General features: G+C 39.1%; 2 protein-coding genes across 2 annotated transcripts; one reads left to right on the forward strand and one right to left on the reverse strand.

Moving 5' to 3' along the window:
* The first annotated feature begins 250 nt into the window (after positions 1-250).
* On the forward strand, positions 251-3,464 carry LOC103400469 (uncharacterized). The gene is made up of 9 exons (XM_008339121.4): positions 251-810; positions 924-1,022; positions 1,146-1,621; positions 1,795-1,861; positions 1,977-2,030; positions 2,216-2,284; positions 2,424-2,489; positions 2,584-2,652; positions 3,128-3,464. The coding sequence occupies exons 1-9, from the start codon at positions 700-702 to the stop codon at positions 3,209-3,211; spliced, it is 1,095 nt and encodes a 364-aa protein (XP_008337343.3). The 5' UTR covers positions 251-699; the 3' UTR covers positions 3,212-3,464.
* Positions 3,465-4,403: 939 nt separating this feature from the next.
* Positions 4,404-7,777, reverse strand: LOC103400468 (myb family transcription factor EFM-like). The gene is made up of 4 exons (XM_008339120.4): positions 7,334-7,777; positions 6,253-6,930; positions 6,056-6,132; positions 4,404-5,196 (listed from the first exon to the last, which is right to left on the reverse strand). The coding sequence occupies exons 1-4, from the start codon at positions 7,545-7,547 to the stop codon at positions 4,696-4,698; spliced, it is 1,470 nt and encodes a 489-aa protein (XP_008337342.3). The 5' UTR covers positions 7,548-7,777; the 3' UTR covers positions 4,404-4,695.
* Between the last annotated feature and the right edge of the window lie 1,408 nt (positions 7,778-9,185).

Genomic DNA, 9,185 nt, shown 5'->3' on the forward strand with positions numbered 1-9,185 from the left:
GTGGGCCAAAGTTGGGCCCACACTAATTTCTTTCGAAAAAGGACCACAAAACGTAACCCAAACACCGCGAGGGGCAGCATATTCACGCGTCAGTTACCGCCCACGTGTTGACAAGGACACAATCTTCTCACCTTTCTGAGGTCAATACTTTTTGGGTGTCATGAGTCATGACCCATCAAGGTGTGGGCCCCGCGCCGACGTCGACGCTTGATTCTTCCCTTAATAGCACGCTTACGCACCAGAAATGCCCATTGCGGTTTGTAATTCGATGCTTGAAAAACAAACAGGTAGATGAGGAGATTGGATTTTAGAGTCACATTACGAGCCATCGACATTTGGGCCCCCACAATGAATTTTCCGTGATGTGGATGCCTATTTTCTTGGACTAAATTCATGGAGTGGTTTTTTCACAAAAGTGAACACCGCATGCTGGTTGAACTGATTGATCGTTGACATATGAGCACAATCTCCGGGTTTACGTCTTCTCTCATTCCAAGTAACTAAACACGCTACAAAATTTTCATAAAAATAACGGGGCTCAAGCCCAATTTGGAGCAGGGTTTTGAGTCCACAATTTTGAATGGGCAGGCCCAAAGTAGTGAGTGTCCTCCGGATCCAAGGCCCAAACGACATGTCATCTTCCAAGAGCTCCACTGAAAGAAAAGAATTGAGAACTGAAACTTGAAAGTCCTGAGAGAGATGACGATAGACGACGAGAGCTCCGTCTACATCGGAGGCCTTCCGTACGACGCCACCGAGGAAACCGTCCGCAGAGTCTTCGAGCTGTACGGTAACGTCATTGCCGTTAAGGTCAGCTCCCTCCTCCTCCTTCATCCATTTGCCGCCATTTTCACTTCGTAGGGTTCTTAAGCATTTGGGATTTTCTTCCCCTCATCTGCTTCTTCTTCTTCTTCAATCTGCAGATTATCAACGACGCGGCGACTCGAGGAAAATGCTATGGCTTTGTCACTTTCAGGAATCCTCGGTCGGCAATTCTCGCCATCAATGAGATGGATGGCAGGGTATGTAAATTTTGCTTTCTTCTTCCATTTGATTGAACATCTATGCGGTTAGGGTTTCTGTGATTGGTTTATTATCTTATGTTCTTGAGTGAAATTTGTGTGCTCTTTCTCTTGTGTGTTTAGACTGTTGATGGAAGAGTGATCAGAGTAAATGAAGTGAGGAGTAGAGGTGGAAGATTGAGTTTTGGGAGAGAGAGGGAGAATTTCCGGCGGAATGCCGAGAGGGGGAGAAATTGGGATAGAAGTAGACACCATGAGAGGGATTTTAGTCGGGATAGGGACCGGTATAAGGATAGGTACACTGATCAGTCCAGGGAGCGTGACCGTGACAGGTCCCCTGAGGATGTTGGTGAAGAAAGGGATAGACGGTATGAGGGTGAACGCGATTATGATCACGTAAGGGACCATGTTTTGGATATAGATCTTGATCAGGATAGAGTTGCGGTAGATAGCGACCAAGGACAGAGCAGGAACCGTAATCAGGGTAGGGAAAGAGACCGATCTTTGGAGTCTGATAGGGATAGGGATATGGACAAAACCAAAAGCCTTGATAGCACAGGCGACAAGGATGGAGATGACCAGTCAAGGAGATGGAACGGGTAAGATACCCTTCCTTATTTGTAATTGTTGGTTATCATTGTAGTACCATGTTATCAGTTGAGTTGCAATCGTGTTTCTTGGGAGATGATCACACAAGTTCAATTAAACAGACTTTTAGTGCTCCTATAAGGACTAGACCTTTCTTCATTATGTTTTGGTTTCTTTTCTGCAGTTCAAATACTGTTGGCCGACAAAGTCGGGACCTCATATCTCATCCAAGTGATGATTACAATGTTCAGGCAAGTTCAGCTTTTTTTTAGCTTTTCTTGCTAAGAGATTGCCATGCATTTGTAAGTTTGTGTCATCTTAACCAAAGTGATTTTTTGTTTTCATTTGTTCTATTAAAAACATTAGGTAAAAGAACAGCTTCACAGATCCATGCGAAGGGTTGAAGAAATTAAAAATGAGGTTTGTCTCTCCATAAGAATTTACCTTTATTTGCCCGATTATTTCACAAATACCTAAGGCGGCATCCAATAGTCCTTTAGATGTCAATACGCAAGAGGCACATTTTATGGTAGTTCAGCATACTTTCAAATGCCCGAAATCTTGGTCTGCAATATAGGAGACTAAGTTTTATTGCATGATGTCAGACTATTCTGATGGAGGAGAGCATAGAGGAGAAAGAAAAGCTTGTTTTGGATTTACAGAAGAAATCTAAGGTACTTTTTCTTATTGTTTAAGGGTCATTTTTTATCTCGTGCAATCTTTGACTTTAATCTGAATGTAAGTTTTAGTGCAAGTCTTTTGGTTTTACATGCTAAACTTGGTGCATGTCATACTGAAAATCTGTTCATGCAGAAATTGGAGGATGCCTTGATAAATGCAAAGAAGAACTCTTCACACCAGAAGATGAAGCTAACCAAGGTATTTTTAATCGCTAAGATTGGTTGTCAGTAAACTCAACTTTGACAAGTGGACATTAATTGGAGCTAATGCACGTTGTTTAAATTATTTGCAGCTACATAAATCCTTTACGCAAGTAAAAGATTACACTGAAAAACTTAAAAGCTATGAACACGAGCTCCAGGTTGGTGTCTTCGTTCCTCTGAAATTTGTACAGTTGTACAGGAAAACAATGCGGATACATTTCCATTTTATCAATGCTTGAAAAGGAGTAAATAATCTAATAAATAAAAAAAGACTAAACAAATGAACCATATGAAATTTTGGAAATGAGAAAGAACATATTTCTTCAGTTATATCCTTCAATTGAAGTCAAATCAGCTTGCATTGTGTCCGTCTTTATTCTCGATCTGATTTGACTATTCATTCTGCCGTAACGAAGTTATCCAATTTCATTGGCGTTGACACATTAACACTTTTGTCAAGTGCAAACCCCAAAGTTTGCTCTTTTTAAGATCTTCACACCCTCGTTTTACCTCAAAAGTCTATTCTAATATATGTACCAAGTGGAAAACTTTTACCTCTACATTCTGCACTGTTAGATTGTGGTGGGATAAATGTTGTGATAGAAATTAACATGTAAACCATTTTGCTTGCAGTTGCTTGTTGATACAGGAATGTTGGAACATAGTAGCGATGAAGTTTGCTTGAGGGATGAAATCTTGACGATTGGCAATGCATGATGTGCATCGTGTTGAAATCTGGAAGAAGAGTAACAAGTAACAAAGTATATTGTTTTTCTCCTTCTGTTTGGATGGGGAGGATTATGAAGCATTTGTAGATATTTACCTGAAAGTGGAGACTCAGCTTATTGTATCTGAGAGACGTATAACATCCATCATGGTTTCCGATAAGCTGGTAGCTTGGTCTTGTGTTGTACAATACTTTCGTCTAGTGGTATGCATTTCCACTTGAGCAGTTTATTATCTGCTGATACTTATCTAGCTCCACGAAAGCTCTTCATTATCGAATTTTTGCCCAGGTGTCGAATATACACCTTTTAACGCCGAAGATCGAAAGATGGCGCAAATGGTAACATGTAGTAACCGTCTTCCTCTGAGTTGTATAAAGCAAGGGAACAGAAAGAAAAAGGCTGAGTAATAAGGTGGCTGTTACGTGTTTTTATTGAGGACTTTGAGAGACCATCACGGTGGAAAGAAGTCGGAGTCAGGCAGGCAATCACACACACACACACAAGCACTTTCGGTGCCTCTTCTTTCTAGTTTCTTCGTGGGTTACAACACCACCACAAAACATGGTTTGGTTATTTGGAGCGAAAAGTTAATCCTTCTATTTCATGCATGGTCCAATTTGATTTTAGCATGACAATATTCTTTATGGTTGGTTATTTGGGAATATTTTGAACACTAAACTTAGTAACTTATTCTGATTTACCCCATGTATTCAATTAGAATTTTGAAGGAATTTAATTCTTTTAATGAATCTAGGTGTATTCAATTAATGTTTTAAGTGATTATCTGAAATTCAATGTGTATTTAATTAGGATTTTAAAGAAATTTATAACATTTCAGCTGTATTCAATAGAATTTGATTTTAAAGAATTTGAAAAAATTGAGGAATTAGAGGAAATTAGAGAGATTTCGTAGTGTATTTTAAATATACACAAATCTCACCCCTCCCCATAAGATTTTGAGGGAATTAAATCAAAATTTTACATGAAATCTCTACAAATCAATTGCACTCCATAAAAATCCATGAATTTATAAATCCATTTAAATCTCTCAAATTCCCAATTGAATACACTCCCAATTTGTCTATTTATATTTTGAATTTGTTTGAATTATTAATTCAAGAACCTCCTTGTCCTATATAATTCATGTGGAAAAGGGAAAGCACATTTTTAGAAGGAAGTACGAATATAAAAAGAGTGAATAGAGATAGATGTGAAGTATTCCTTCAATAGAATCCAATCTACAAAAGAAAAAGGAAAAGGGGAAAATAAAACAAACGCTCACTTTTCCCATTATGACCTTTTTACCCATCTATACTCTCTAACCCTAATCCGATGGGCACATCTATCACATCATAAATAACGATAAATATTAGAAATTACACATGATTAGCGCATATAACATACAAATGGGAAGCCCTAATCTTTCTCTAATTACCCTATGATTAATTAAGTAACCCTCGTATCATCAAAAGGTCAGAACTTGAGCGTGATCTGACTTCCGTTACTGTCCTCACCGTCTTCCGACCGCCGTGCAGTCAACCCTCCGTTTCTCTGATCTCCACCGTTCATATTAACATGATCACCACTCTCAGTCCCCTTCCAGCTGCCGCTCTCCGACTTTCCGTCCTCAATGCTCTCTGACCTGTCTCCCGCCCCACGGCCGTCGGATTCCGGGGAGCTCTGGGTGTGGGAGGCGGTGGACGTCCGGTACACGTGGAGCTGGTGTTGGAGAGTGTGGTGGTGCAGCTGCTGCTGCTGCTGCGTGGCGTAGAAGTCTTGTGGCATTGGGGTGGCGCAGTAGTGCGGTGGTGCATGGGAGGCCGGGTGCGGGCTGTAAAGAGCCGCAGAACCGTTGTGGGCTGCAGTGGCGTACTCCGGCGGCACCCAGATGCCGCCTAACACTACTAGCTGCGGCGTTGGTCCTCCGCCTGCATGGGGGCTTGGGCTCGGTCGCCTTGTGTGGAGCCTGTACTTCTGTAATTTTCACAATAATATAACAAAATTAACAATTAAGAAAGAAAACAGAGAAAAAAGGATATGGTAATTAATTAAGATACGAGTATATCGCGGATTTTCCTTCTGCACGTCGTACTTCACAGTCCATTTCTCCTTAATTAAACCTTTTATGTTGGTACTTGAGATTTTAACAGTTCACAAAACCTATAAAACTAAATTGATGTTCTTCCCCAAATTGATTTGCCAAAAACGTTAAGAAAAAAATGTCCTGCGTAATTCTTTTTTTTTTTTTTTTACAAACATGTCGACTATCTATTGCGCTTTCCTGCTTCTCAAAACTCAAAAGAAAAATAAAAGCCACACCTCTTCTTTCCCGATACAAGATGAATGATAGAAGTTCTTTTTGTTTGAGAAAAGATTAGGGTTTTTAGGGTGTAGATGGCATTGTATCTCAAGTTCAAGTAATTGTCCTCTTTTGTCTTTTAACACAATTAAAAACTAAAACAAAACCAAACTTAATTAGTGAGGTGAAATTAGATGGGTGGTGGTGTTTAAATAGAAAAAAAAAATTAACAGAAAAACAAAAGATATCATCATTAAGTGTTTTCTTCTTATGATCGTTTGTTACTTTTTATTTATTGACATGCGACATTAGTAACAAAAAGTTATCTGAAATGCCAGAAAATATGACTGAAGGGCGAAAATTGGTTGTTTGTAGTAGTTCATAACAAAATCGATGGCGTAATCCAAGTTCAATTGAACCGGCAATATACTCGTAAATAGGACAAAGGGTAGGCAGGCATAGGTTTTTCGTGCCTGCATCTTTGCCTGCAGGGATCAAGAAAAGAGCAAGAATAATTGGACACATATTTTGTACCTGCAGATGACTTTTAACTTCATCATTGGTCAAACCGTCAACCTTCATCAGCTCTCTGATCTGTTTTGGGGTCGCCACTGCAAATTTGACCATAACAAACAAAACGTACGTACGTAAATAAGATTCAAATTGACCAGAAGTTATAACAAATAATGATTGAGCTATTAATTAGCAGGTAGCTAGGGTTAGGTGATTACCTTGAGAACCACCAAGCATTTGAAGGGCATTGACGAATCTGCGGTGCAAGTCCGGAGACCAACACCTCCGTGCCTTTCTATGGGTTTGAGTTGGGGTGGTGGTGGCGCCGGCGCCGGCTGTAGTTGTTGTTTGTCCATTTTGTCCCTCCGAGCTATTATTAATTCCACCAGCTCCTAATAATTTACCTTGTTCATTACAATTCCCTGCAGCTGATGATGAATTAATATTTCCATTCTCATGATGATTAGTCTTGTCCTCCAATACTATCTCTGATTTATTGTTTTCTGGAGAGGCGAGAGCGAGTTCCGGAAGAGGCCGCAAAGTAGGGCTGCGGTCTTTTGAAAACGGAAGGAAAGCTCCTCCACCGTAGGATCTGTGCTGCTTGGTTTCTAACCCTAGTTTGGGGCTGACGCGGAATCCGATATCTGTTTCTTTAGGGCCCGTTGTTATGGTGGATTGGGGTTTAGACGTTGCATTAGGGTTATGATCAGTTGCTTGGCTCCAAAGTTGGGCGGAGGTCATCCAGTTTGCCTTATCAGAAGTAGCGTTGGTAGGAATTTCTGAGCCTTCAGAGTTTGAATGCTTTAGGGGTATGAACTCTTCAAGCACGGGCCTGTTTTGGCCTTGAATATTGTTTGTTCTATATGCCTGTAGCTGCTGCCTTGAAGCCTCCACAGCTTTAAAAAGAAAAACAAACAAAATCAATTCTCTAATTAGTATTATTATTTTTTTGGGCTAAATTGAGTTTCAATTGTTTTTGTCCATTGATTCTATTGTGTTTTATTCATTCCTAAGATTAAAATTAAAGGGAGAAGTTTAGTATAGGAGATAACGGGAGCGCAGAAATCACTTCCTTGAATTGTGGTTGCTTTAGTTCTTTAGAAAATATGTTGGATATTCATATTATGTAAGTGGCTACTTTGGGATAGCTCTCCCTTCTATAAATGAAAAAGGGATAAAGAAAAAGGGTTGGGAATGGGAACTAGACCTATTAAATTAATTAAAACTTGAAGGAAGTTAAAAGAACATGAACCTTGAGACCTAGTCGAATGGTGGAAAGCTATCTAGCTAGATGCATACCAGTGGTGAGGAGTTGCATGGAAAGAGGAAGCTCGCGCTTGAAAGCGTCGATTTTGAGACGTTCTTCTTCAAGGCGGGAGAGGAACTCTTCAAGCTTCTGAGTCTGAGACTGGTCGTGGAGATGAGACGCCTGCAGGTCCCCAAAGGATTTGAGGAGCATGGAGTAGCTGTGGGGCTTGCAGTCCAGGCTCAGCTCCGAAGGTGACGATGCCATTTTGACTTAAATGTTATAATTTTATCAGAAAACTCACCACTGTTTTTATAAGAAAATGTTGATATTCAAGCAAAAACAAGAATAGGGTTATGTGGGAACAAACAAGAGCAAAAGAAGGTCTTTGGCTCTTTCTAAAAATTCTAGATAGGATGGAGAAGTTTTTCAAAACAAGGTTAGAGAGAGAGAGAGAGAGAGAGAGATAAAGGGAGGGGGTGTTGGTTTCTGAACACAAGGAGGATCGTGGTAGGATCGTCTTCTTTTTAGGGTGAGTTCAAGGGAATAAAGTGCTCTTGTTGAAGAGATTTTAGAGAGAGAGGGAGAGGAAAAGAAAAATAAAGCAAAGAGGGGGATAAAGAGGGATGGTAACTTCTTGCAAAGAACAAAGGCAAATGAAGAAAAGCTAAAAAATGAGTCTTCTCTCTCTCTCTCTCTCTACTGGTCTTTGGCTGTGGGTGTGGAAGAAGGAATCAAGGTGTCTGACAGTACAGGGTCATATGCTAAGTGACTTGATACTCTCTCTCTCTCTCTCTCTCTCTCTCTCTTCTGTACGATTTCAAATTCACGAAAATAAAAGATGATTCTTCTTACTGCTCTAACTTTTTTTCACCCTTTCTCTTTTTTAGTAATTATTTCCCTTACTTTTGTTTGGTCCTTCGAATCGTACTCTGCTATGAACTTATTATTCTCTACTCAACCAAAATTAAGATATATATTAAACCTTGTACGTGTATTAATATTCAAACTTATCCTACAAAAATTAGTTCTTCGTTTCCATTGTGATATGTGACATGCTGACCATGGAATGGAATGGTTCAAATCTAGGTATCTACTGCAAATTGAAGAATTACCTTGTATTAGGGCTTAAAAAATTAAAATCGGTTTAATACTCTAATTCTAATAACTGTACACTATTAGAATGTGAGCATTCAACCTAAAATTAATTAATAATTTGAGAGAGAGGTTAGCAATTATTTGAATTGGTAAGGCAAAATTTTCCTTTTCAATATAAGATAACTCTTAAATAACATAATAGAATTGACAAATCAACCTCAAATAAATCAAATGTACATGATATAGATATGTTTGGGAGTGCCACTATTTGGAGAAAGTTTGTCTTATACACATTGTTGTAAGAAATGTGATGAAAGAGCATAGTTAGCAAATGTTACGAAAAAAATAACCTAGCAAATCCACAATTAAAGGGTCAAAAAGAATGTAGGATTCCATGGTTGTGATGTACGTATCAGGTATCACATCGAAAGTCTAGCCAGGGAAAAGCTCTCACACCACACAAAATTTTAAAGCAGCAGCAGATTGGAGATGTTGGACACGCGTACGGCCAAGTAGTACTTCAGGAGAGATTTTTCAAGATGACTAGTTTATGTAGTACATCACGTGTCACTATATAAATGGTATGATATATGTGTTAACAACTTTATAACTTAAAAAATAAAGATTCTCACCACTTATATATAAACACGTGGTGTACCACCCGTGTTCCGATCACAATGAAAAATTTCTCGTACTTTAGAGGGTAGCCTTACCAAGTATTCTATCATTTACATAAAAAAGTAATGGTAGGGAAACTAAATTTTGAGACAAAATTTGGAAATTAAATGATATGTCACCAATATGAAT

This window comes from Malus domestica, chromosome 15 (genome assembly GCF_042453785.1).
Source record: "Malus domestica chromosome 15, GDT2T_hap1".
In the NCBI taxonomy this organism is placed as follows: Eukaryota; Viridiplantae; Streptophyta; class Magnoliopsida; order Rosales; family Rosaceae; genus Malus; species Malus domestica.